Source organism: Eleutherodactylus coqui, chromosome 2 (genome assembly GCF_035609145.1).
Source record: "Eleutherodactylus coqui strain aEleCoq1 chromosome 2, aEleCoq1.hap1, whole genome shotgun sequence".
NCBI classification, from domain to species: Eukaryota; Metazoa; Chordata; class Amphibia; order Anura; family Eleutherodactylidae; genus Eleutherodactylus; species Eleutherodactylus coqui.
The window spans coordinates 305,525,425-305,552,839 of NC_089838.1; the positions used below are offsets into that span (position 1 = coordinate 305,525,425).

Sequence of the window (27,415 nt, forward strand, 5' to 3'; positions counted from 1 at the left end):
AAAATTAGGTACCTAAAGCCCCCGGATTCATCCGCAGACCTTACCTCAGCTTCTGCGCATGCGTCCGTTCCCAAAATGGCGGATGCAGGTGCAAAAGCTGCAGATTGCCGGGGTAATTTAAAATCTTCCTGCACCTGGCTACTAAATGTAGCCAAGAGCCTAGAGATTTCATGGGGGGCCACAGTATGCGGTTCCCAGTCACGTGATCGCAATGTCCCCCGACAGGATCCTTATCCGTGGACCTTTCCCCAGCTTTGGTGCATGCACCCGTCGCCAAAATGGCGGACGCAAGCACAGAAGCTGGGGAGGGTAAGGGGAAATTTAAAATCTCCTTGCTCCTGGCTACTAAAGGTAGCCGAAAGCTTTGAGATGTCACGGGGTGCTGCGGTGAGTGTTCCTCGGTCACGTGATCGCCATTATCCATGGATAATGGCGATCACGTAAAGATTAAAAGACAGTTAAAGTTTGATGTGCCGTTCAGTTTGGGCCCCGCTGTGCATTCAGACAGAAGATTAGGGCCACAATGGGTATGTCTCTGAACATGGGACAAACGGGGATCCATTTTGGGGTGAAAGTCTTCATTCCTATGTATGCTGTACAAGAAAAACTTTTTAAAATGACACAATTGCCATTGATTAATTCAAAAACGGTGGAGTCAAAATACACAGTACACTGCTAGATGAATGCGTTAAGGGGGTCTAGTTTTCAAAGTGTGATTTTGTGGGGGATCTATATCGTTTTGGCCGCTCAATAACTCTACAATTGGACAACGGGGTCTAAAACACCTTCCAGCAAAATGTCTGTTCTGAATCCCCCCCCCCCCTCTCTTTTAGGTTAGGGCCCTGTTCTGCATACAGACAGAAAATTAGGGCCACAATGGGTATGTCTCTGAACACGGGACAAGCAGGGGGATCCATTTTAGTGTGAAATTCTTCATTCCTATGTGTGCTGTACAAAAAAACTATTTTTAAAATGACATAATTGCTACAAAAATAAAAATCGTAATCTTTTCCTTCTGCTTTGCTTAGATTCATTCAAATACAGTGGGGTCGAAATACGCAGTACACCCCTAGATGAATTTGTTAAGGGGTCTAGTTTCCAAAATAGGGTCATTTGTGGGGGTTCTATATTGTTTTGGCCTCTCGGGGGCTCTACAAGTGGGCAATGGGGCCAAAAACGCCTTCAAACAAAATGTCTGTTCTGAAAATTACCGGCTGCTCCTTTCGGTTTGGGCCCCGTTGTGCATACGGACAGAAGATTAAAGGGGTTGTCCCGCGCCGAAACGTTTTTTTTTTTGTTTTTTCAATAGCCCCCCCGTTCGGCGCGAGACAAACCCGATGCAGGGGTTAAAAAAAAAAAAAAAAACGGATAGTGCTTACCTGAATCCCCGCGCTCCGGTGACTTCTTACTTACCTTGTGAAGATGGCCACCAAGATCTTCACCCTCGGTGGACCGCAGGGCTTCTGTGCGGTCCATTGCCGATTCCAGCCTCCTGATTGGCTGGAATCGGCACGTGACGGGGCGGAGCTACGAGAAGCCGCTCTCCGGCACGAGCGGCCCCATTCAGAAAAGAAGAAGACAGGACTGCGCAAGCGCGTCTAATCGGGCGATTAGACGCTGAAGATTAGACGGCACCATGGAGACGAGGGCGCTAGCAACCGAACAGGTAAGTGAATAACTTCTGTATGGCTCATAATTAATGCACAATGTACATTACAAAGTGCATTAATATGGCCATACAGAAGTGTATAGACCCACTTTGTTTCGCGGGACAACCCCTTTAAGGCCACAATGGGTATGTTTCTAAACACAGCACAGATGGGGGTATCCATTTTTGGGTGCAAATCCTCATTTACATGTGCACTGTAGAAAAAAATCCTGTGTTTAAAATTACATATTTGCAAAAATATGAAATTTTATATTTTTCTCGTCCAAATTGCATTAATTCCTGAAAAGAAACTGTGGGGTCAAAATACTCCTGACCCCCCTTAGTCAATACATTAAGGGGTGCAGTTTCTAAAATGGCATCATTTGTGGGGGTAACTATCATTCTGACTCCTATGAGCCTTTACCATCTTGGCTTGGTGCAGGAAAAGAAAATGTTCCTCAAAATGTTGATAATTAATGTTAAATTTGTACGTCTCCTAAATGGTTAAAAAAAAAAAAAAAAGGTTTTCCAATGTGCGCCCAGAATAAGGTAAACAGATGGAAATATATATTGTATCAAAAATTTCTATATTATGTTTGCACATATTTGAGATATTGCAGTTGAAAAGGTGAAAAAAAATGACGATTTTTTTCAAAATTTTCCCAATTTTGTCCCTTTTTAATAAATATTCACAGATTCTATCGGTCTATTTTTTCCGCCTAAATGAAGTACAACATGTGGGGAAAAAACAATGTCAGAATCACTGGGATATGCAAAACCTTTACGGTGTTAATCCATGTTAAAGTGACACATGTCAGATTTACAAACTTTGGCCTGGTCATTAAGGCGCAAACAGGCTTGGCCATTAAGGGGTTAATACACATGTGGAGTTAAGGCTGTCTGGTCCAATCCCACAGAAGAGCTATGGTAGTAAAAATGCTTAAAAAGTTCCTGTGTTATGATAGAACCGTGTCAGATCACACAAGACATCGCAGCTCACTGCACAATATTAGCCAGGTGGCTTTAATGTGACGGCTGATCAGTATACAGTTTGTAGAAATAAAAAAAACTCGTCCTGCAGTTCCATCTCAGACAGATATACAAATGATGAGAGTTGTGGTGATTAGATGGACGGTCTTGTCACCTGAGGCCCTAAAAGTGGTTCCTCCCTTGGCCTATAAGAGGCTCTCGGAGGCTCCTTGTGTGTAGTGACCTCTTCTTCCGCTTGTGTAGAGCTTGTTGGCCACTAGACGCCTCTACGACGCAGAGAAGAGATTTCACCCCGTTACCAGAGTCTGAGAGGGGCGCATTTATGGGATGTGAGGAGCTGGATGGTCGTATCGAAGAATTGTCCCCCACCAGGGCCGTTCTGACCAGACTGTTAGGAGGTGTTAGGACCAGTGGATGTGTGAGGCTACACAAGGTGACCAGGTTCAGGACGCCCCCTACAGACCACCAGTAGGGAGGAGCGTCTGACCAGACTGTTAGGGGGTGTTGGGCCAGTGGATGTGTGAGGGCACACAAGGTGACCGGGCTCAGGACTTCCCCGACAGACCACCAATAGAAAAGAGCGTCTGACCAGATTGTTAGGAGGTGTTGGGACGAGAGGGTGTGTGAGGGCACACAAGGTGACCGGGTTCAGGACGCCCCCTACAGACCACCAGTAGAGAGGAGCGTGTGACCAGACTGTTAGGGGGTGTTGGACCAGTGGATGTGTGAGGGCACACAAGGTGACCGGGCTCAGGATGCCCCCTACAGACCACCAGTAGAGAGGAGCGTGTGACCAGACTGTTAGGAGGTGTTGGGAACAGTGGATGTGTGAGGGCACACAAGGTGACCGGGCTCAGGATGCCCAACAGACCACCAGTAAAAAAGAGCGTCTGGTCATTCGACAAGCATCAGTAGCTCCAACTATTTAGTTGTCTGCCATCCAGAGACAGGGGCGCCATCGTTACACCCTTGTGTCTGTTGGAACCATTTCCAGGCCCTTGGCTGAGGGATATTTGGTCTCACGTATGCTACCCTTGTCACCCACTGTTGTATTCTTTTGCAGGCCTATCGCGAAAGACGAAACTGGACTACAAAACAGTGGAACCGGGTTGTCTCCAGCAATAAATCCAGGTTTTTTTGGGTACTTAAGACGACCTTGTTCATATCTGGAGACCCCGGGTTGAGCGCCTTAATCCTGCCTTTGCTGTGGACCGGAACACTGCCCCCTGCTGGTGTGATGGTCTGGGGAGCCATCGCATATGACAGTCTGTCCCCCCTAGTAGTGGTACGAGGGACAATGACAGCTCAGCGATATGTTCAGGACATCCTGCAGCCACATGTGTTCCTCTCATGGCGGCTTCCAGCAGGATAATGCTCAGCCGCACACAAGGGGGTCACAGGAGCCCCCACAACATTGTCACACTACCATGGCTACCCGGTCACCAGATTTATCACCAATAGAGCATGTATGGGACCATCTGGGGGGCCAACATCTACAGCCTATGAGTTTGCACGATCCAGAGGCTCAGTTACAGCAAATGTGGACCGATATGCTGCAGGATACCATACAGAACCCATAAGTTCCAAGCCTGCCCATATCACATCTTCTATACAAGCTAGAGGTGGTACAACAGGGTACTAGAGCCTCCATGCCCACCCATATTACATGTTGTATCCAAGCTAGAGGCAGTACAACAGGCTACTAGAGCCTCTATGCCACCCTGTATCACATCTTGTATCCAAGCTAGAGGCAGTACAACAGGGTACTAGAGCCTCCATGCCCACCTGTATCACATCTTGTATCCAAGCTAGAGGTGGCCCAACAGGGTACTAGAGCCTCCATGCCCACCCATATCACATCTTGTAACCAAGCTAGAGGCGGTACAACAGGGTACTAGAGCCTCCATGCCCACCCTGTATCACATCTTATATCCAAGCTAGAGGCGGTACAACAGGGTACTAGAGCCTCCATGCCCACCTGTATCACATCTTATATCCAAGCTAGAGGTAGCCCAACAGGGTACTAGAGCCTCTATGCCACCCTGAATCACATGTTGTATCCAAGCTAGAGGCCGTACAATAGCGTACTGAAGAGGGAAATTCGAGATCTTTGATTTGTTGTTGAATATGTGATTTGGGGGAGGAGTTCAGCCAAGGACGGCCCGCCTGACCCAATGACCCATGTAGAATCTGCATGTCATGTAGTGGCGCCTGATTCTTCTCACCAGTAATGATATTTCATGGGATACAGAAATGCAGGTTAAACAATTGCAATTAGTGTGAGCAGCAAATCTGGAATTAATTTATATGTTGTAAGAACTGGAAAAGTTATAATTAGAGCCATAAAACGTCCCTTGGCTGCAGCGGGCAGCATCTCATCTACTAATGGGTTAACAATGGGAATCTGGAAGTGAAATAACAATATACGCTCAGTTCTCAACCAGGGGGCACATGACCCGTCCTCAGGCGGAGGATCGCAGCCTCGGGGTACACCCATGTCATGTTTTCCCAAATAGAGGGCACTTGGTTTACGAACGCAGGGGAACCCCGATATGGAGAAGTCATGATAGGGTGAGGATACTGGCAGTACAGAGGGCCTGTGGTTATATAAAACAGCACAGCTGCAGGTCTTAGAACTTTGGCGCAGCTTAGTGCCGGGTTACATCAGCCGATAATTGTTCAGGTTCCCGCGAAACCAGTGAGGATCTGAAGGATTATCGCTAAGTGTAAACGCACGCAGCGACTGAACGACCAACCAGAATCTGTTCAGGGTTTTCTAAAAGGCTTTCTCTTTTTGCTGTTGTACAACGCTATCATCTGCTGACTAAAGCCAGTGTGTGTGCGCCACAGAGGCTCCGACAGCGGAGTGGCCGGCAATAGATGGTAAGAATACCCTGTCGGACGTCTTCTGACATTGGAGCTGTACAAGCTTCAATCAGAATGTAGGAAGACGTCAGACAGTGGATTGGAAAGGGTTAAGATACACAGCGGCCGTTCGCTATTGAACGGCAGCTGTTTAAACTTAAAGGAGATGTCCCGAGGCAGCAAGTGGGTCTATACACTTCTGTATGGCCATAATAATGCACTTTGTAATGTACATTGTGCATTAATTATGAGCCATACAGAAGTTATAAAAAGTTTTATACTTACCTGCTCCGTTGCTAGCGTCCTCGTCTCCATGGTGCCGACTAATTTTCGGCCTCCGATGGCCAAATTAGCCGCGCTTGCGCAGTCCGGGTCTTCTCCTCTTCTCTATGGGGCTCCGTGTAGCTCCGTGTAGCTCCGCCCCGTCACGTGCCGATTCCAGCCAATCAGGAGGCTGGAATCGGCAATGGACCGCAGAGAAGCCCTGCGGTCCATGAAGACAGAGGATCCCGGCGGCCATCTTCAGCAGGTGAGTATGAAGACGCCGGACCGCCGGGATTCAGGTAAGCGCTGTGCGGGTGGGTTTTTTAACCCCTGCATCGGGGTTGTCTCGCGCCGAACGGGGGGGGGGGTTTAAAAAAAAAAAAACCCGTTTCGGCGCGGGACATCTCCTTTAACGAAGAGCTTCGTCGCTCATCTTTTATGCAGCATAAGAGATGAGTGATGAAGCTCATCACTCATCGTTAGGTTTAAACAGCCACCATTCAGTAGCGAACGACCGCTGTGTATCTTAATGGAGAGGGGTGGGGGAGCGAGAGTAGAGAAATCTCCTGCACTGCCCCACCCCCCTGCTGGCCGCTCCGTGACCCAGCCTGCTGTGCTAGCTCCCATGCAGGAGCCCACAGGGACGAGTGTCGGGCATCGTTTGCCCGACACTCGTCCAGTGTAAATGGGCCTTAACATTACTTATCCTGTACTGATGCTGAGTTACACCCTGTATTGTCCTCCAGAGCTGCACTCACTATTCTGCCAATTGTTATGGGCAATAGTCAACAAGCCTATTGTTACCCTCAGTACAGCCACTATGGATGTGTCTAGTGGGACACTTCCAGTGCTTAGTCCTAGAATATGAATCAGCAGAATCAGCTCATTTCAGACTATGAGCCGGCAAAGAATTATGGGAGATTTAAGCTCTGAAGCCTGCAGAATTGTGAATGCAGCTCTGAGCTATAATACACAGGATTCGAACAAGTTAAGTAATAAATGGCATGGGCATAGCAATAACAGATCACACAAGGGTCACATGGGTCATGTTAGTCCATGGCAGAATTGGCAGCCCCTCCTCCTCTAGACCGACACCAGATCACACAGTACACAAGTATTGGGTTCATTTACCGTACTTCCCCCAGGTACATAGAGAGAATATATAAGCAGCCCCTACTAGCGACAGGAACCCACGGGACGCCCTGCTTCCATATGCTGGGTGCTAACGATGACGAGGTGGCACATGGAGTGCCAAGTCCTCGAAATAGCTGGCGCTTCTCAGGGACATCTGCTCAGAGACATGTGATGTGTTTATGTATACAGCGCGAACGCTTATGATCCTTACCTGGAAGCTGTCTTTACTTGTGTGCATCTCCACATCAAAGGTGATCTGCCCTTCTTCAGGCGAGGGGCTGCAGGAGCGGGGGAGAGAAAGAAAAGTCATTACACAGTCCGAGCAGGAGGGATAAAATGTACCAGGGAGAGGAAGGGAGATAAGAAGCTGGAGATGGACGCAGGTAGGGAGAAACAGAAGATCAATATCAATGGACAGCAGAGGCATATTATATTACTAGTGAGAGTACACACAGAGGCACAGCAAGCTTTAAATGTTTTTTTTGTTTTTTTTAATATTTCAGACTGTTGCATTTCTGACCTATCCTTAAAGGGGTATTTTCACTTTTTACTATTGATGACCTATCCCCAGGATAGCTCTTCAATAGTTGAATGGTGAAGGTCCACCACTCAGGATCCCAGCCTATCAGCTCATCCTCCGTCCACATTGGTGTCAGGGCCGGAAATGTAGTAGGAGGCATCGCTCCTTTTGATTTCAATGAGAGTGAAGCCATGTACTAACACTTTTGGTCCTGACCACTGATGCAGAATGATCTGATTTTTGTGCTCCTTTTCCCCACTGCACCTTTCTGTTTCTCTTAGACAAGAACGGTCCTGGAACTGGTCGTCTGCTGTTATAGATAATATGTGGTAAGGAATGATGAGTTGTGCGTTCAGACATGTTAATTGGAGGACCGGTTGGTGTATTTGGCTGCAATGGGCTTAACTATGCAGTGCTTGTTCATCAGAATGATTCCTGACATCCTCCTCTGACCCCTTTCATCGGTGAGTTGTTAAGGTCCTCAGGATTTCCTTTTGCTGGATGTGTTCCTCCATCGCACCACTCTCAGTAAGCTCTCCGCAGCATTACATGAGAAACCCCCATGCAGCTGGTAGTGATATCCCGGCCCTGGCTAGTCTAGCATCGATGATCGGGCCTCGTTGGAAGTCACTCAGATCACTAGATTTTCCCATCTGATGTGGATTCACACTGGCACTGATCCACTGATAACCTGTCATGTGATTTTATGCTGCACTCCGGGGTCACATGGATAATTTCTATACAGAGAAGCGCGAGTTGTGCATGGGCGAGGGTCTCTAACAAAGTGGCCGTTCAGTGTATAACGGATGATACAGGGACCGCTGTGCATCCTACCATCGCAGTCACACTGCTCAGTCTGACACATTACAGAGAAGCTCAATTGATAAGTTATTTTCCATAATATATTTGGGTCCTTATTAAGTGTCACGATTTGGTCTAAAACTGTCCCCGTATCTGTATCACATGGCCAGGGCGTTCCCTCAGAACACATCGACCATTGTTTTCAATGGGCCCGGAAAACAGATTACACCCCGTGCGATATGCATGCGAGGTTTCCCATTGAAGACAATGTGAACCACTTACTGATCGTCCACCACGGCTGGAAGCCATGCCGGAGGATCACAACCGTACTGAAGTGATGGTCCTCGATTTCACAGGTACATCGCTCGTGCGTGAGCGCGATATCGGGCGGAGTTTCACGGTCAGATATCGCGCTCGGTTGTGTGAAACAAGCCTCAGGAGCGTCAAAAATCAGCCTGATGTATCTGATGAGTCCCCAAGATCAGAAGCTGAACAGCCGCGTGTGGAGACTAGTCTTCCAAAACCCAAAGAACAAAATTCTAATCGGCTTTAGCTACATCAGTTTGACTGTTGCGCTTATAAACCGCTGCGCGTCCTTTTCAACGCAGGTTATTTGCGGTTTTATACAACTGGCAAAAATAAAGCAAATACAATGCATCCACAGCGGATACAGCGGATGCAGGGTATTTAAATAAGTCGTTTATAACCTCTTCTATGTGATTCCGCAGGCGCCTGACATAATCGCACATGGAAGCTACAGGACATGTTGAACATTGCCTGCGGTTCTGCAGTGCGTCCCGCTAGGCTTTTTAGCGCGGTTTTCTGTGGCCGGGTATGGACATAGCTTTAAAGAAGTATTCCGGTTGCGGGCATTTTCTTCTACCCATCCACCGGATTGGTGAAAACTGATAGAGTGGGAGGCCGACCACCGAGACCCACACCAATCCGAGAACAGAGGTCCCTTCTCCCTGCAGTAAATGGAGTGCAGGTTGTACGTGCGCCGTCCCACTCCATGGGATTGCCGGATATAGCCGAGTACAAAGCGCTCTGCTATTGCCGTCAGCCCTACTGAAATGAATGGAGCGGTGGCTGAGCAATAGTGACCTGCAGGTGAGAGAAGTCACCTGGAAATGAGAAGGATGTGGGAAATGGGACCCCTGTTCTCGGGATCGGTGGGGGTCCCGGTGGTCAGACCCCACTGATCTGTCAATTTTTGTCCATCCAGTGAATAGGTGAAAAAAAATGTCCGCAACCAGAATACACCTTTAAGGCCCCCATACCCTTTAGAGTTTACTTGTCCGGACCCTCAATAACGACAGGTCGGATGACTTTCTACTATGAATGGGGGGCAACTCAACGTTCCCCCAACAGATGATGTCTGTTTTGCTCCCCAGGAGATAAGCCGACCCCACAGCTCACCTCCTTAAACACACGAACATTCGGCTGAGCAGATCATTTATGCTGGATGTTCATGTGAATCATACATCATTCACGTGGACGGAGGAGCCGGGGAAAGTGCTGTCAGATGAATGATCATTCGTCCGACAGTTGTATGGGCACCCTTATACAGGAGTGTATGGCCGGTCTGCACACCCATTGCTTACATTGAAGTCTATGTACACAGATAAGGACATGTACTTAAAAACTATACACAGCACCCCCATAAACTGGGGTCCCCCACATCTTTGCTCGGGATCACAATGTCAGATGGAGTAAGTGCCATAACATCCGCTGTACAAGACCCCTTTAAATCAGTTATAAGAGAAAGGGGAGGGGGGGGACGCGGAGGGTGCGGACCACTGACCTGTCGCACTGGGAGCTGCTCCGAGAACTGCTCTGCCCGGACTCGTGCTGGGCGTCCAGGAGGATCTTCTCCATGTCCCCGTTGTGGATGGAGGAGGAGGAGGGTACGTGCTCCAGACCCCCTCCGTTCTTGTTGCTGTCCATGTTGTTCCCGTTGCCGTTCATCTGTAGTTCCACCCAGGAACCTGCGAGGAGAGACGTCTGATCAGCCAGGATGAACGTCTGCGCAATCTTATCACACGGGACAGACAGAAGAGGAGCGGGCAGATAAAACAGCTGAGCGGCAGATTAAACAGCTGAGCGGCAGTGATAGACCAACTCGGAGCGGTGACACGTCTAGGACATGCCCAGAGCCCGGCTCACGTGTGTGAGCGACGCACAATGGAATGACAGAAGGAAGCCGGCAATTAATTACATCATGTAATGACCGCGCAGCGACACCCTCCCTTTATACTTTCAGCACATGACATTACCCGAGGACTATGCGGGATTTAACCCTTTACTGGACCAGCGGACAGACACGTAGCTGCTGCATCATGGGAGGACTATGTGCAGAATGCAAAAGGACCGGACAGAAATAAACTTTACAAACTTGTTAAAAACTTTACTTCTGGGAACAGTGGGCAGCGATGGCTGCTGTGCGGAAGCTGTGCTGGGCTCGGGGGTGACAGGTCTGTCCTGTTATACAGTAAGGCCAGGCGCACACAAACGGATTTGAATTGCGGATTGTGCGACCGCGTCCGTGAGGAAGATTCGCGGTAAATCGCAGGGATTAAAAAGGCATGGATTTTCGAATTTCCCTTCACACCTGCGAGTACAAATTACGCATTCCGCAAGCACAGATTCCGTGTGGCCGGCCTCCATTAAAGTCAATGGATGTCTTAACATTGCGTATGAGCAGCGGAAACGCTCGCAACTTCTTTGGAAGATCGATACAAAAGCCATCTGGAGGGGAGAGAGATCCGCTGTTCATACGCATACATCGACACGGAAAAAACATCCGCGATCTTCAGCGACCATTCGCAATTACTTTCCGCTCACGATCTCAGGTTCTCCGCTGCGGGAATCAGCATGCGGAATCTGACCCGTTCGTATGAGCCCAGCCTAATACACCATCCGTGGAATCACTGGGTAAGACGATACGTTTGCCAATCTGGAGTCCAGGAAAGCTGGGTGGCAGCCATCGTGCGAGCCCTAGGGTTGGCCCTAGAAGCAGATACAACTAGGAAAAGGGCGAATAGACGTTTTATCAAAAGACGAGAGGGGGAGGGGGTGGAGACGCATGAGGCATTTACTTGCTATCCTGGTACACGCACACCATTTTGTAGGAACCTACATGGGTGAAATATGGCGCCGCGTCATAAAACACAGGATTTTGTATACAAAGGTGATAGTTGCCGTGGCTCAAAATGGGGCGCCATGTCGCAGAATCACGGGACGCTGAGCCACAATTCATCCAGGATTAGGATTCTTGATGTAATTATCGCTCTAGCTAAAGGTAACTTTACACGGGGCGATTAATGCCCGAATAATTGCTTAAATCAGTAGTCTTCTGTGACTGCCTGTTCACGGTGAATGGAGGCGGCCGGCCGGAAGGGATCTCCGACGCACTTTGCCTCTGATAACTATGGCTCCTGTGTGAAAGTGCAGCAGTGATAGTCATTGGGACAGTTGTCGGGCACATAGCTGCACCTTACAGGGAACCAGTCATCATGTCTGAGACCCATAAACTACGTCCAGCGCGTCTACATCCATCTGTGCGCGGCCACGTCGCCAGGACTCCAGGGGAGCATGAAGAGTCGCTCTCCGCGCTCCCCGTTCCATCATGTCTGGCCCCATAAACTACGTCTACATCCATCTGTGCGCGGCCACGTCGCCAGGACCCCAGGGGAACATGAAGAGTCGCTCTCCGCGCTCCCCGTTCCATCATGTCTGGCCCCATAAACTACGTCTACATCCATCTGTGCGCGGCCACGTCGCCAGGACCCCAGGGGAACATGAAGAGTCGCTCTCCGCGCTCCCCGTTCCATCATGTCTGGCCCCATAATGGAGTCCAGCGTGATGACAAGTTCTCCTTAAAGCAAAATCATCAGCATTTTAACCCAAATCTCCCGTATTGTTGCCGGCATCAACATTTCAGCTCCAGAAACCCAAAAATTAATCATCCTGCGCCCCGGTACTATTATTTTTCTGACACCAATGGTGCCTGATGTAGCCCATTAATTAGGATATGAACCGATGGGTTAACGTAATGGTAGCCATCTTTGTACTGGAAAAAATAGTGCCGTGCTGTGCAATATGTTTTGGACATTTATAAAAAAAAACCCTCATGTGACGGAAGGTGTGAACACGGCCTTATTTTGGAGTAGTTACAAAGTAGGCTAAAAAAGTAAAAGAAAAGGGAGAATCCAAACCAAATTCCGTCAAATTTCTGACCCACGTGAGCAGAAGCAGGGCAGCTGCTTCACACGGGGGGTTGTTTTCATGCAGAATAGGCGCGCAAAAAGATCGTGGCTAACCGCGCAAACAAAAAAGCGTGAATGAGCCATTTGCAGCTATCAAGTCCTGCGCTTAACTAGCGGTGCAATTGCCCATCACACGATCGGGAGCTGCGCGGTGCGTGCTGCCAGCTCCCATAGGAGTCTATGGAGAGTCCCACACAGCTCGCACCGTAGGTAGATCCGGTCCTGTCCTGTCTTTTCTCGCAGGACGGACCTGAGATGCGAGCTGCGCAGTCACATATTCTGTACGGGTTTTTTTCCGTGTCTAGTATTCCTTCATCTGAACGTTTCTATTGGAAATCATTGGTTCTAATAGACGCGATTTTTTGAGGCGCCTATTCTACAAAACGAAAATTTGCACACACACGTTGTGATTGCGAGACACGAAGAAGTTGCATGTAAAAAGAACCCATTATTTTAAATGGATTAATATATACGGTCTTGTCATTATTGGGATGTGAGAAGATGGATGGTCGTATCAATGAATTGTCCCACACCGGGCCGTTCTAACCAGACCATTAGGAGGTGTTGGGACCAGTGGATGCATGAGGGCACACAAGGTGACCGGGCTCAGGACGCCCCGACAGACCACCAGTAGAAAAGAGCGTCTAACAAGATTGTTAGGGGGTGTTGGGAACAGTGGATGTGTGAGGGCACACAAGGTGACCGGGCTCAGGACGCCCCCTACAGACCACCAACAGAGAGGAGCATCTGACCAGACTGTTAGGGGGTGTTGGGACCAGTGGATGTGTGAGGGCACACAAGGTGACCGGGCTCAGGACGCCCCCTACAGACCACCAACAGAGAGGAGCATCTGACCAGACTGTTAGGGGTGTTGGGACCAGTGGATGTGTGAGGGCACACAAGGTGACCGGGCTCAGGACGCCCCCTACAGACCACCAACAGAGAGAAGCATCTGACCAGACTGTTAAGGGGTGTTGGGACCAGTGGATGCATGAGGGCACACAAGGTGACCGGGCTCAGGACGCCCCCTACAGACCACCAACAGAGAGGAGCATCTGACCAGACTGTTAGGGGGTGTTGGGACCAGTGGATGTGTGAGGGCACACAAGGTGACCGGGCTCAGGACGCCCCCTACAGACCACCAGTAGAGAGGAGCTTCTGACCAGACTGTTAGGAGGTGTTGGACCAGTGGATGTGTGAGGGCACACAAGGTGACCGGGCTCAGGACGCCCCCTACAGACCACCAACAGAGAGAAGCATCTGACCAGACTGTTAAGGGGTGTTGGGACCAGTGGATGCATGAGGGCACACAAGGTGACCGGGCTCAGGACGCCCCCTACAGACCACAAGTAGAAAAGTGCGTCTAACAAGATTGTTAGGGGGTGTTGGGAACAGTGGATGTGTGAGGGCACACAAGGTGACCAGGCTCAGGACGCCCCCTACAGACCACCAACAGAGCGGAGCATCTGACCAGACTGTTAGGGGGTGTTGGACCAGTGGATGTGTGAGGGCACACAAGGTGACCAGGCTCAGGACGCCCCCCTACAGACCACCAGTAGAGAGGAGCTTCTGACCAGACTGTTAGGAGGTGTTGGACCAGTGGATGTATGAGGGCACACAAGGTGACCGGGCTCAGGACGCCCCCTACATACCACCAGTAGAGAGGAGCGACTAATCATGAGACAAGCACCAGCAGCTTCAACTGTTTCATTGTCTATCCAGTTGAGACTATTACCCCCCCAATCTTGATCCAAAGGAAGCCATAAAACCCCAGTGGGATAGAAGCCAATTTTCTAATTTAAGGGAAAAAAATTCCTTCCTGACTCCAATTTGGCAATTGGAATAATCCCCGGATCACCGACTTTTCTGCCGTAATCGGTGATAGAACGTATAATATTGTATCGCTCAAGAAGAAAGTCCAGGCCCCTCTTGTACTCCTATCAATGTTATAATCACACATGGAACGTTTCATTAGATTCCAACAACTTCTAGAGGAAGGATTGTTTTCGACAATGAGCGTATAACAAGTTTCCGGTATTAGTGTATCTTGACGCCACCGGAAGCTAGGGGTGTGACAGGAGGAACACCCCTCGCACACCCCTAGCTCCCGATAGGGTCAAGGCTACAAGGTCCTAGCAGCACAATGTGCATTGCTTGTTGCTGACTGTGGTGGCTTATGGTGAGGGTAACATTTCAATGTAGCCTTACATTATCACCTGTAATACGAAAACCAGGCCTCGCCCTAAGCCACCAGAGACGCCAAAATGCAATTCACAAGGCTCCCCTCAGAGTCGCTCACCGCTCTCGTCGCTGTGCTGCTTGTGTGCGATGGCTCTGGCCGGTGGATGAGGGCTCAGCGACGCCTGGCGGCAGTGTGCTGCGTCTGTGTCGCCGCCTGCCTGCTCTGTTACTGTACTTCCCCCGCGCATACTGTTTAGCCGTGTTCTGGCAGCGGCCGGGCAAACGCTCCTGCTGCTGTACTGTGCCGCACTGAAATACCTGGCCTCATGCAGCTGTCCTCTGCTTCTGGCCGTGACAGTGGTTCCCCCCATTGCTGTGCCCTCCGTCTTGCAGCGGCGATGTGAAGGTGAGCTTAGGGGTGTGAGGGGGAGGAGGCGGCGTTTGTGTGCCACAGTAAAGGAGTCTTGCCTGTGCTTTTGTGGTTCAGAGTTTTGTAGCCCGCACTCCTGCAACTCTGTCCTTCTGTCTCGGTAAGCCCCTTCCAGCAGGGTCTGCAGCTCTGGCCGCTGAATGCCTTTTAAGCACATGTATTAGTGCCCTTCCAGGACCTAGAGCCTTCGCATCTGTGCAGCCAATCACATACAGGGGCCGTCGCTCCCCTGTCAATCTTGACTCCACCAGTGCTTGTTGGTGGCTTCAAGATACACTAATACCCAAGTTTCCTGTAGTAAATATGTATCGTTGAATTGGAATGTTTCCACCAACCCTGACACAACCCCGAACCGACTGAACGCCGTACAATTAAGGCTATATCTAGACAACTTTTCTCACTTATGTTGATAGTATGGCAAGGACTCGGCTATCGGCGCACTCACAGGCTCCTGTTAACATTAGAGGGTCCCTCTGGCTTATTGCTATAACTTACTGTATTTTTTCTGCATAGTCGACTACGCTTTTCAATAAAAAGGCAACCAGCAGAAAAACGTACACCCAATGGTATAGGATATATGTTTTAACACGTGAGGCTATAGATATAGAAAATCAGAAGATTACAGTCAACGGGCACAGATATTCCCATAGAGGTCGGGTTACACAGAACAACTATTATTCGAATAGTCACTGGAAATAGTCGCTACAGCAAGTTATAAGCGTATAAACAACCTGTTGTACAAACGTTTAGATGGATGTCAGGGGAGCGCAGTCTGGTTAAGCAGTCAATATTAGCGGAGGAAACCTTTTACAATGACCTCGTGGTAACCAAGTGCAATAAATGCAGCAGGTGCTCCAAAATGCGCAATGTGATTGGTGCAATGTTATATACGTAAATGACCTACAGTGCCATACAAAGGCACTGGGTGAACCTGACTACCCATATACTACTCCGATTACTCCGACTACCCATATACTACTCCAACTACCCATATACTACTCTGATTACTCCGACTACCCATATACTACTCTGATTAATCCGACTACCCATATACTACTCCAACTACCCATATACTACTCCGACTACCAACTACCCATATACAACATCACCGGCCAACAATAATCTCTACAGAATCCAAATTCTAACAATCCCCAATGAAATATCTCACACATCTGATGCCGAGGATGCCTTGTACTTGCCGCCATCCGCCTTGGCACCGGGGGTTTCTCCGCCGCAATTCCTTCACATCAACCTACCCGAAAGCCATTCCCTCCTAATCTGCCCTGCTTTTCCCTGTAAGTCTCTGTCCTGAAATACTCCCAGACATCCATTCCTTTGCTGTGAGAGAAAGAGGAGGGGGCGAGTAGCCTGCAGAGACCTCGGGGTGTGGGAAGAACCAGCCACAGCTCCTACATTGTGCAGTTCTGCACGCACGCTGGCATCTCCGCCGCATTCACCCCAGAAACCCCAGTAATCCTCTCAGACACTATTTATATGCCGCCGCCGCGGAGGATCTTCGGTGGAGATGCAGGTTAATTGTAGTCAGACACAATGACTGACATGGACAACGCCGACCTGCCGGATCAACATCAAAGGCGGCATCAGCCATCAAGCCGTGTCATCCCGGCGCTAACCCTAGCTGCCGACAGAAGGATCTCCGCAGGAATCATCCGATCTAGGCTTCAGAAATACCTAACATACATTATATGCTCGCTGCAGGGGCTAATATATGTACGGATGCCCCGTTCTATGTAAGGGCGGGAGAAAGACGCTCAATGCCAAGCAGCAGCTGCAAAAGGGGACACATTTTTAATACTTCTAGGGTCCAAAAAGGAGACATAAACTTGTTATTTAATGGTTGCATTGCCCGTATATAAACCACTCTAGAATACGGGGTACGGGTTTAGGCTAAATTCACACGGGCGAGCGCGATATCGGGCAGAGATTCTCACCCGTGTGAACATAGCCTTATACAAACAGGAGACCTGGAGAAGGTTCGACACACGCAACAATATTAAGAAGACAGATAAGAAGTCTGTCCCGTACAGGAGGATATATATATACAGTTGTTCTTCTCTGCCATCCTTCCGATCTGCCAGTTCCGGGTCCTGTTTTCGGCTGCCCAAGATGTCCGCAGCGATTTTCGAACCACCTAATCCATACTGTACACTGATCTTTGATCGACCAGTGCTGATCACATGAGCAACTCTGGCCAATCAGACGCCAGGCATAGTGTACTGGTAGTCTAACACTACCAATGCATTACGGGGACTAGGTAGGTTGAAGAGGGAGTTGGCCATCTTGGATGGCTGTAAGGGGACCCGAAAGTAGCAAATCGGGGGGTAATATAACCCCACCGGTATGGATGAATGCTGGCCCACAGAGTGGCTTCACGGCTGTATTCGCACAAGTTCCGTCTGATTCCGCGATGGACCGCGCTCACACGGGAAAATAACCTTCATTTCAACGGGTTCATTTACATGATCGATTTTTTTCTCAGACCGACTTGGAAAAATCGCTGCTTGTTCTATTTTTCTATGGCGGCGTGAAAAAATGCCATGCGCCATTTATTCGAGTGCGATCCATTGTTAAACATTTTCCTATTGGAGGCACGCGCAATTTTTTTTGGATGTAAATCATTGAAAAAAATATATAATCGCACACGTAGGAAAATCACAGTGACATCGCTGGTAAAATGGTCCGTGTTTCATGAACGTACATCACACTCTCCGTGTGAACATAGCCTCATAGCTTTAGACTACTAATGCACTGCTCCATGATTGGCCGGAGCTGCTCACATGATCAGCACTGGCCAATCAGAGGGTAGTGCAGCGTACATTAGGTAGCCATCTAACATCCTGGGTGCCACGATGCCAGGAATTTGGGACGGTGACGCCACGGCCTCTGATTGGTGGACGTCCGGCCAGGTGCCGGGCCACAGGAGCCGCTCAGCTGCCTCCCAGGGGGCCAAAGTCGGGGGAGTATGACCACTTTGTTTTATAACATGCCCAGCCATTTTTTTTTTTGTAACGACAACCCCTTAAATGAGAACTTTGCACGCAAGATACGTAACTGCGCCGGCGCAAGATGGGGTTTATTAGACAATAACCCGGAAGGAAAATGCAAAATGCTCATAAAAAAAAAGAAATCAGATACAAAAACACCTCTGGGGGTCCCTTTCAGGAGGCGGTATGAGTGACAGCCCCCGGGCGGGGGTCTGGAGGGATTACTGGGGGTCACGCTGCAGTAAACGGACAGGAGCGCTCTGGATGCTCGCTCAGTCAGGCCAGACGCTGGCGCGTTTTCTAACATTCCTTCACGGAACATCGAAGAATAACTTTAAGTGGTTTCCTATGAAGAATTGAAAACATATCCGGCATCTGAAGACACTTGAGACTTGGCATGAAAGTCCTGCCATAGTGGGCTGATAACAGAAAGGCCGGCGTTACCACCGCAAGACAGAACGGAGGCGGTGGATCACACCTTATAGATATTCCTAACCGACGCATTTAAGAGGCGAGAGACCGGTCTCCACATGCCTTATTGAAAGGCACTGGCTTTCATGTCCTGTGGCTTTCTCCTTCTAATTCTGCATTGGGTTAACCCTCTGTTATTCCTCCTGGAAATATGTGCATAAATTGACAATTGGTTGTTACGTTTCCCTTGTCAATGTTCCTTCACAGCCTGGTAGTATCCAGTCACTGCTGCCAATGTCAGCCTGTGCAAGGGGAACAGTAACTCAAAATTGCCAATTTTTACTTAAATTTCCAGGAAGTATAACAGAGGAACGGCACAATGCAGAGCTCCTGATTTGTTATTTTATGGGGGACACAAGTATTTACTAAACCAGACATTCCAGGAGAGGAGACAGCCCCCGTTTAAAGGGTATATTGGGCATTTACTATAGATAGGTCCTCAGGGTAGGTCTTCAGTAGTTGAACGACAGGGGCCACCGCTTGGGATCTCCACCGATCAGCTGGCCTGCTGTCAGTGTATCAGGCTGAACACCGTCATGAAGTGTAATAGACCGCTTCACTCTCAGTAAGTTTAATGGGGTGCTGCCTCCTATTACTTTTCCGACACCGACCGCAGATTACAATGTCCGGCCCACTGCACTGACAGTGGGCATCCCAAGCGGCGGACCCTCGCTGATGATCAATAGTAGATGTCCTGGCATACCCCAGTATTAGATGGGGCAGGCCATTGTCCTCCTACTGGTCATTTCTTCCATTACGGACTCCACTGGCCACATCGCTGCGACGGGGAAGCAAAATACCCTGTTTCCCTGAAAATAAGACATACCCTGAAAATAAGACATAGCATGATTTTCCAGAATTTTTGAGGATGCTTGAAATATAAGCCCTACTCCAAAATTAAGCCCTGCTAACTGTTAAGTAAAAAGTCAATTTAAATAGTGTTCAGGCAGCTATACATGTAAAAAAGTTAAACCTTTTGAACAAAAATTAATATAAGACACTGTCTTATTTTCGGGGAAACACAATATATACTGTATATACACAAATACCGTATAGTGACGTACTGGGGCATCGTGTGTGCAACCACTAAATGGTTCCTACTGATACACAGGACTAGACTGACATGAGACCGGTTACCTATCATATGATTGTTGGACTTTGATCCTCGGCTCCCAGGATCAGTTTCCTGCTACTATCTGATCACCATTACATGCGGCGCTGTACCGGATGGAGGAGCCGGTCCGCACGGCGCTGTACCGGATGGAGGAGCCGGTCCGCACGGCGCTGTACCGGATGGAGGAGCCGGTCCGCACGGCGCTGTACCGGATGGAGGAGCCGGTCCGCACGGCGCTGTACCGGATGGAGGAGCCGGTCCGCACGGCGCTGTACCGGATGGAGGAGCAGGTCCGCACGGCGCTGTACCGGATGGAGGAGCAGGTCCGCACGGCGCTGTACCGGATGGAGGAGCCGGTCCGCACGGCGCTGTACCGGATGGAGGAGCCGGTCCGCACGGCGCTGTACCGGATGGAGGAGCCGGTCCGGACGGCGCTGTACCGGATGGAGGAGCCGGTCCGCACGGCGCTGTACCGGATGGAGGAGCCGGTCCGCACGGCGCTGTACCGGATGGAGGAGCCGGTCCGCACGGCGCTGTACCGGATGGAGGAGCCGGTCCGCACGGCGCTGTACCGGATGGAGGAGCCGGTCTGCACGGCGCTGTACCGGATGGAGGAGCCGGTCCGCACGGCGCTGTACCGGATGGAGGAGCCGGTCCGCACGGCGCTGTACCGGCGGATAATAATAATAATCTTTATCTGTATAGCGCCAACATATTCTGCAGCGCTTATCGGTCCGGGCGGCGTTGTACCGGATGACGGAACCGGTCCGGATGGCGTTGTACTCCAGCAGTGCCCAGTACTGTCCATTTATGTATGTCTCATGTGGCAGACATGAGGCCAGACAGACAGACAGAAGAAATTAGAGGGACATCAGATGTTGCGCCCTCTGATGTCACGCTCCATCAGGGAAAGAGACCGCGATCTGAGAGCGATATGAGAGAGATATCTGTTATGAGAGCTATGAGAAATCTATGATACAAGAGTGGTGAGAGAGATCTCCGATATGAGAGAGGTGAGAGATATCAGATATGAGAGAGGTGCGAGATATCAGATATGAGAGAGGTGCGAGATATCAGATATGAGAGATAGATAGACAATCTCCTGTTGTTATTCGGCATGAGGTAGAATTGGTGATTACTTAATATTATCACATTCATGACATCGTCTCGTCATTACATATTACTCTGCATAACATCAGGCGGCACATGATGAGGGCGGAGCTGCCCGCGGCACATGATGAGGGCGGAGCTGCCCGCGGCACATGATGAGGGCGGAGCTGCCCGCTGCACCGCCATGTGCTGCCAATATTCCACACTGATCACCTTGTTGTTACTTCACAGGCAGCGTGGCATATACCAACTGGGCAACCAGGAGGGGCACAGGAGCCCACCGCCATTACTGCTGCTGTCACATGAAGTAGTGATCGGAGAACAGAGGGGGACATTATTATACCCCAAAACAATTTGCCCTATATAATATAATGTGTCAGCAACTGGAAATAAGTGCGCAAATATGTTCGTACGACACAGGCCTACATTACACGGGCCGTGCAATTATACAGTACTGAAGACACTACTGGGGGTGGGTACTAATGGGGTGCTGTTACTATAAGCTAGAGGCGGTACAACAGGGTACTAGAGCCTCCATGCCCGCCTATATCACATCTTGTATCTAAGCTAGAGGCGGTACAACAGGGTACTAGAGCCTCCATGCCCACCTGTATCACATCTTGTATCTAAGCTAGAGGCGGTATAGCAGGGTACTAGAGCCTCCACACCCCCCTGTATCACATCTTGTATCCAAGCTAGAGCGGTACAACAGGGTACTAGAGCCTCCATGCCTGCCCGTATCACATCTTGTATCCATGCTAGAGGTGGTACAGCAGGGTACTAGAGCCTCCATGCCCTCCCGTATCACATCTTGTATCCAAGCTAGAGGCGGTACAGCAGGGTACTAGAGCCTCCATGCCCTCCCGTATCACATCTTGTATCCAAGCTAGAGGCGGTACAGCAGGGTACTAGAGCCTTCATGCCCACCCATATCAAATCTTGTATCCAAGCTAGCGGTGGTACAGCAGGGTACTAGACCCTCCATGCCTGCCCGTATCACATCTTAAATCCAAGCTAGAGGTGGTCCAACAGGGTACTAGAGCCTCCATACCTGCCCGTATCACATCTTGTATCCAAGCTAGAGGCAGTACAACAGGGTACTAGAGCCTCCATACCTGCCCGTATCACATCTTGTATCCAAGCTAGAGGCAGTACAACAGGGTACTAGAGCCTCCATGCCTGTCTGTATCATATCTTGTATCCAAGCTAGAGGTGGTACAACAAAGTACTAGAGCCTCCATGCCTGTCTGTATCACATCTTGTATCCAAGCTAGAGGTGGTACAACAGGGTACTAGACCCTCCATGCCCCCTCCCCCGTATCACATCTTAAATCCAAGCTAGAGGCGGTCCAACAGGGTACTAGAGCCTCCATGCCCTCCCGTATCACATCTTGTATCCAAGCTAGCGGTGGTACAGCAGGGTACTAGAGCCTCCCTATAAGGGGTCGGTTCTCCACAATGAATGAAGCTTTCGCTCTGATATTGTGGTCGCTGACTAATATCAATGTTACAATCACAGAGAGAACGTTTATTCCATCATTGTCTAGGGGAGGGGGAGGGGTGGCAGGGAGGAGTTTATAAACATACATCTTGCAGGGGTGTATATACATCACACACAATCTATCTATATATACTCTCTCGGGGGGGGGGGGGGGGTATTATATACACTGTTTCCCTGAAAATAATTTCTACCCCAGAAATAAGCCCCAGCACGATGCTACAGGATTTCTGAGGATGCTTGAGCTAGAAGCCCTACTCCAAAAATAACCGAAATTACAGTTAATTACAAAATAGTCAACTTAAATAGTTTGCAGACAGCTGTACATGGAAAAAGGAGCAACATTAATATAAGACCGTGTCTTATTTTTGGAGAAGCAGATTATAAATCCTGCCTCTGGGGTGGATATGATATATATGGTGGGGGTATTATTTATATATACACACACTACAGCTGTGTAAGCTGTCCCCCTTCCATTGCTGTGGCACTACAGCTCCCAGCAGGCCACAGGTTGGGAGCGGTGATACAGCCCGCTATGACGTCACATGACAAGGATACAGGACGCAGCGATCAGCTCAGACACGACAATAACAATACTGTGCACATCCTCCTCACAGCCCCGCCCACTAATTCCCACCCCTGCATCCCGATTGGCCCAAACCAAACATTCTTGCATTAAGCCCCGCCCCAAGCCATTGCGCTCGTTTGTGATTGGCCGGCGGTGATGTTTGTCTCGTTGCCTTGTCCCCCGTCTGTGTCGCCCAGAGAGGCCGAGCGGCGCCCAGAATCCCGTTTCCGCTCCATCCTCCGGTGTATAATACGCGGCCGGCTACTGGGACGCCCGGGGGCCACTCACCGTGCAGCGCGGGATCCTCCCCGTTGTTGTTGTCGGACATGACGGCGACAGCTTCAGTCTGTTAGGGAGAAGGCACCGCACTGCGTAGCCACACCCCGTGTGACGTCACCTCGCAGCATCACCTGAGGAGTGGGGGCGGGGCTGTCCGGTCACATGATTCGGAGAACACGTTATTAACTCTTGGTTGGCTGAGCAGTTACGTGGCAGAAGTGTGGGGAGTTCACAGCCTGCGGTTCCAGAGCGGCTCTGGGGCGGCTTTTCAAGTAGCAATGGAAAAAAAAAATACTAGTAGTTGTTGGAAAAAAAAGTGTTGCCCATAGCAACCAGAGATGATATATAAAATGATTATGCACTGTGGTCGGTAGAAGGGGGCGTGGTTATCACGACTTACATCGTCTGAGCTTGTTCTAGTGGCCCCAACAGTCCCCACTAGTAGTGCAACCAGTAGTAATAGTGTCCCCCACTAGTAACAGTGCCTCTAGTAGTACCTACCCGCAATAGTAATAGTACCCTCAGTAGTAACAGTGGCCCCATTAGTACCTACCCGCAATAGTAATAGTACTCTTAGTAGGAACAGTGCCCCCTAGTAGTAACAGTGGCCCCATTAGTACCTACCCGTAATAGTGCCCCTAGTAGTAACAGCATCCCCAGTAGTACCTACCCACAATAGTAACAGTATCTGTAGTAGTAAGTGCCCCTAGTAGTAACTACCCGCAATAATAACAGTACCCACAGTAGTGCCCCTCGTAGTAACAGTGCCCCTAATAGTACCTATCCACAATAGTAACAGTGCCCCCAGTAGTGCCTTCAGTTTTCACAATGCCCCCAGTAGTAACTAACCACAATAGTAATAGTGGCCCTAGAAGTAATAGTACCCGCAGTAGTAAGTGTCCCTAGTAGCAACAGTGCCCCTAGTAGTAACTACCCGAAATCGTAACAGTACCTGCAGTAGTAACAATGTCCCTAGAAGCAACAGCACCCCTAATAGTAACAGTATCCCCAGTAGTGTCTTCAGTAGCAACAGCGCCCCCCAGTAGTAACAGTACCTTAATAGTAATAGCATCCCCAATAGTAACAGTGCCCATAGTATAGTACCCCTAGTAGTAACAGTGTCCCTAGTACTAACTACCCGCAATAGTAACAGGACCCCCAGTAGTGTCTTCAGAGGTAACAGTACCCCTAGTAGCAACAATGTCTCTGGTAGTAACAGCACCCTCAGTAGTGTCTTTACTAGTAACAGTGCCTCTGCTAGTAACAGTACCCGCAGTAGTGTCTTCAGTATTATTAGTACCCTCCAGTAGTAACAGTCCCCTAGTAGTCCTAGTGTCCCTAGTAGTAACAGTGCCCCTAGTAGTGTCTTCAGTAGTAAGTGTCCCTAGTATAACAGTGCCCCAAGTAGTGTCTTCAGTAGTAACAGTGTCCCTAGTATAACAGTGCCCCAAGTAGTGTCTTCAGTAGTAACAGTGTCCCTAGTAGTAACAGTGCCCCAAGTAGTGTCTTCAGTAGTAACAGTGTCCCTAGTAGTAACAGTGCCCCAAGTAGTGTCTTCAGTAGTAACAGTCCCCCTAGTAGTCCTAGTGTCCCTAGTAGTAACAATGTCCCTAGTATAACAGTACCCCTAGTAGTGTCTTCAGTGGTAACAGTGTCTTCAGTGGTAACAGTGCCCCAAGTAGTGTCTTCAGTAGTAACAGTGTCCCTAGTGGTAACAGTGCCCCAAGTAGTGTCTTCAGTAGTAACAGTGTCCCTAGTAGTAACAGTGCCCCAAGTAGTGTCTTCAGTAGTAACAGTGTCCCTAGTAGTAACAGTGCCCCAAGTAGTGTCTTCAGTAGTAACAGTCCCCCTAGTAGTCCTAGTGTCCCTAGTAGTAACAATGTCCCTAGTATAACAGTACCCCTAGTAGTGTCTTCAGTGGTAACAGTGTCTTCAGTGGTAACAGTGCCCCAAGTAGTGTCTTCAGTAGTAACAGTGTCCCTAGTGGTAACAGTGCCCCAAGTAGTGTCTTCAGTAGTAACAGTGTCCCTAGTAGTAACAGTGCCCCAAGTAGTGTCTTCAGTAGTAACAGTGTCCCTAGTAGTAACAGTGCCCCAAGTAGTGTCTTCAGTAGTAACAGTGTCCCTAGTAGTAACAGTGCCCCAAGTAGTGTCTTCAGTAGTAACAGTCCCCCTAGTAGTCCTAGTGTCCCTAGTAGTAACAATGTCCCTAGTATAACAGTACCCCTAGTAGTGTCTTCAGTGGTAACAGTGTCTTCAGTGGTAACAGTGCCCCAAGTAGTGTCTTCAGTAGTAAGTGTCCCTAGTATAACAGTGCCCCAAGTAGTGTCTTCAGTGGTAACAGTGTCCCTAGTAGTAACAGTGCCCCAAGTAGTGTCTTCAGTAGTAACAGTGCCCTAAGTAGTGTCTTCATTGGTAACAGTGCCCCTAGTGGTAATAGTACCCTAAGTAGTGTCTTCAGTAGTAATAGTACCCCCCAGTATTTACAGTACCCACAGCAGTGTCTTCAGTAGTAACAGCACCCACAGTCGTGGCTTCAGTAGTAAAAGTGCCCATTGGTAACAGTACCTACAGTATTAACAGTGCCACTAGTAGTAATAGTAACCCCAATAGTGTCTTCAGTAGTAAAAGGACCTCCACTATTAATAGTGCTCCAAGTAGTAGCCCCAACAATAGCAGTCTCCCCAGTAGTAATAGTGCTCCCTGTAGTAATAATGTCCCCGAGTAGTAATCCCAGTAGTATCAGTGCACCCAGTAGGGTCTCCAGCAGTAATGGTGACCCCAGGAGTGGCCCCAACAGTAACAATGTCCCCTGTAGTAACAGTGTCCCTAGTAGTAGTGCACCCAGTTGTGACTCCAGTAGTAATGGTGTCCACCAGTAGCGAACCCAGTAGTATCCTCAGTAGAGATGAGCGAGCACGCTCGGTTAAGGCAGTTAGTCGAGTGAGCATCGCTCTCCTTGAGTAACTGCATACTGGTACAAGCAGATTCAGGGGGGGCGACGGGGGAAGAGAGAGATCTCACTCCTCCCGAATCTTCTCAGTATGCAGAGAGACATCTCTCTCACTCCTCCCGAATCTTCTCAGACCAGTATGCAGTTACTCGAGAAGAGCGATGCTCACTCGACTAACTGCCTTAACCGAGCGTGCTCGCTCATCTCTAATCCTCAGTAGTAATGGTGTACTCAGTAGTGCCTTCAGCAGTAAGAGACCACAGTAATAATAGTGTCCCTAGTAGTGGCCCCAGTAGTAATAGTACCCCAGTAGTGTCCCTAGTATAGACTTCTGCCCCCTCCTCCACTCAGCGGTTTCATCCTGCGTGACACACTGCAGAGGATTGGGGAAAGTGGTCAGGGGTCACAGCTCTGGTAATAAGTGACCCCAGTAGTAATAGTGACCCCAGTAGTAATAGTGCCCCCAGTAGCGGAGGAGCCGGGTGCTACAGAGGAAATGTGAAGTCCCTGATGCTGCAGGGATGCTGTCTGGCTATTATGTGTTACTGCCCCTTAATGCCCCCAGTAGGTACCTTCACCTTTATGGCATTCTACTGAACGCCATGAAAACCTGCAGTATAAATCAGAGGGCACAAATGTTTCCACACAAGAAGTCTGACATCCACTTCATGGAAAGAAAGTGATGGATGTTAATGATCTGTACCATGCCATACAAAATCCGCATGGACACTGCGCCACCGCTGCAGGCGGATATACCCCATCGACTGGGGCTAAAGCCATGGGCAGAGCTGTATTAAATCCTTGACAGAAGTCCGCGGTTTCGCTAGGGACGCCGGCCTTTTTCTTCTCCAATGTTTGATTTTTCATCCCCACTTTCCAAAAAAAAAGACATGAAGTCCCCAGTTTCACTACCATTGCACGATAATTGCATTTGGGGGGAGGGAGGGAGGGGGGACGAACAAACACAAAAATGATCCTGTTGCCATTTTACCCTCGCTGTAGTAGTGTGAGGGCTCGTCTCTGGACGTCCAGTGGTTTTCCATTCGCCCCAAATTGGAGTACATACAAACATTGTGGTCAATTAAATTTCAGCTTGGAGACGAGTGAACAAAAAAAACAAAAAACGCAAGTCTGCCATGTTTTTTTTTTTCCTCTCTAACATTTACCATGTGGGATAAATAATGTTACTTTTCTAGACACGGCCCTCCGAACTAAATTTGGGCTTTTTTATGCTTGGTTTTTTTGTAATCATAAATACAGGAAAAGTTTTTTTCTAACCTTTATTTTGTACAATGGAAAACTTTTTTTTTTTAAACT

The 27,415-nt window shown here is 49.2% G+C and overlaps 1 protein-coding gene across 2 annotated transcripts in view; it reads right to left on the reverse strand.

The window, feature by feature from the left end:
- BNIP3L (BCL2 interacting protein 3 like) overlaps positions 1 to 23,271 on the reverse strand; it is a 37,929-nt gene extending 14,658 nt beyond the window's left edge. Inside the window, exons 1-3 of one of the 2 annotated variants that reach the window (XM_066593510.1) lie at positions 23,156 to 23,271; positions 10,027 to 10,210; positions 7,113 to 7,179 (exon numbers count right to left, since the gene is read on the reverse strand). In XM_066593510.1, coding sequence (XP_066449607.1) covers positions 7,113 to 7,179; positions 10,027 to 10,210; positions 23,156 to 23,195 — 291 coding nt within the window. In that variant the 5' untranslated portion in view covers positions 23,196 to 23,271. Of the gene's footprint in view, positions 1 to 7,112; positions 7,180 to 10,026; positions 10,211 to 22,745; positions 22,764 to 23,155 lie in introns of those variants that run through there. The other variant, XM_066593511.1, reaches the window with a different exon arrangement.
- Positions 23,272 to 27,415: the final 4,144 nt, after the last annotated feature.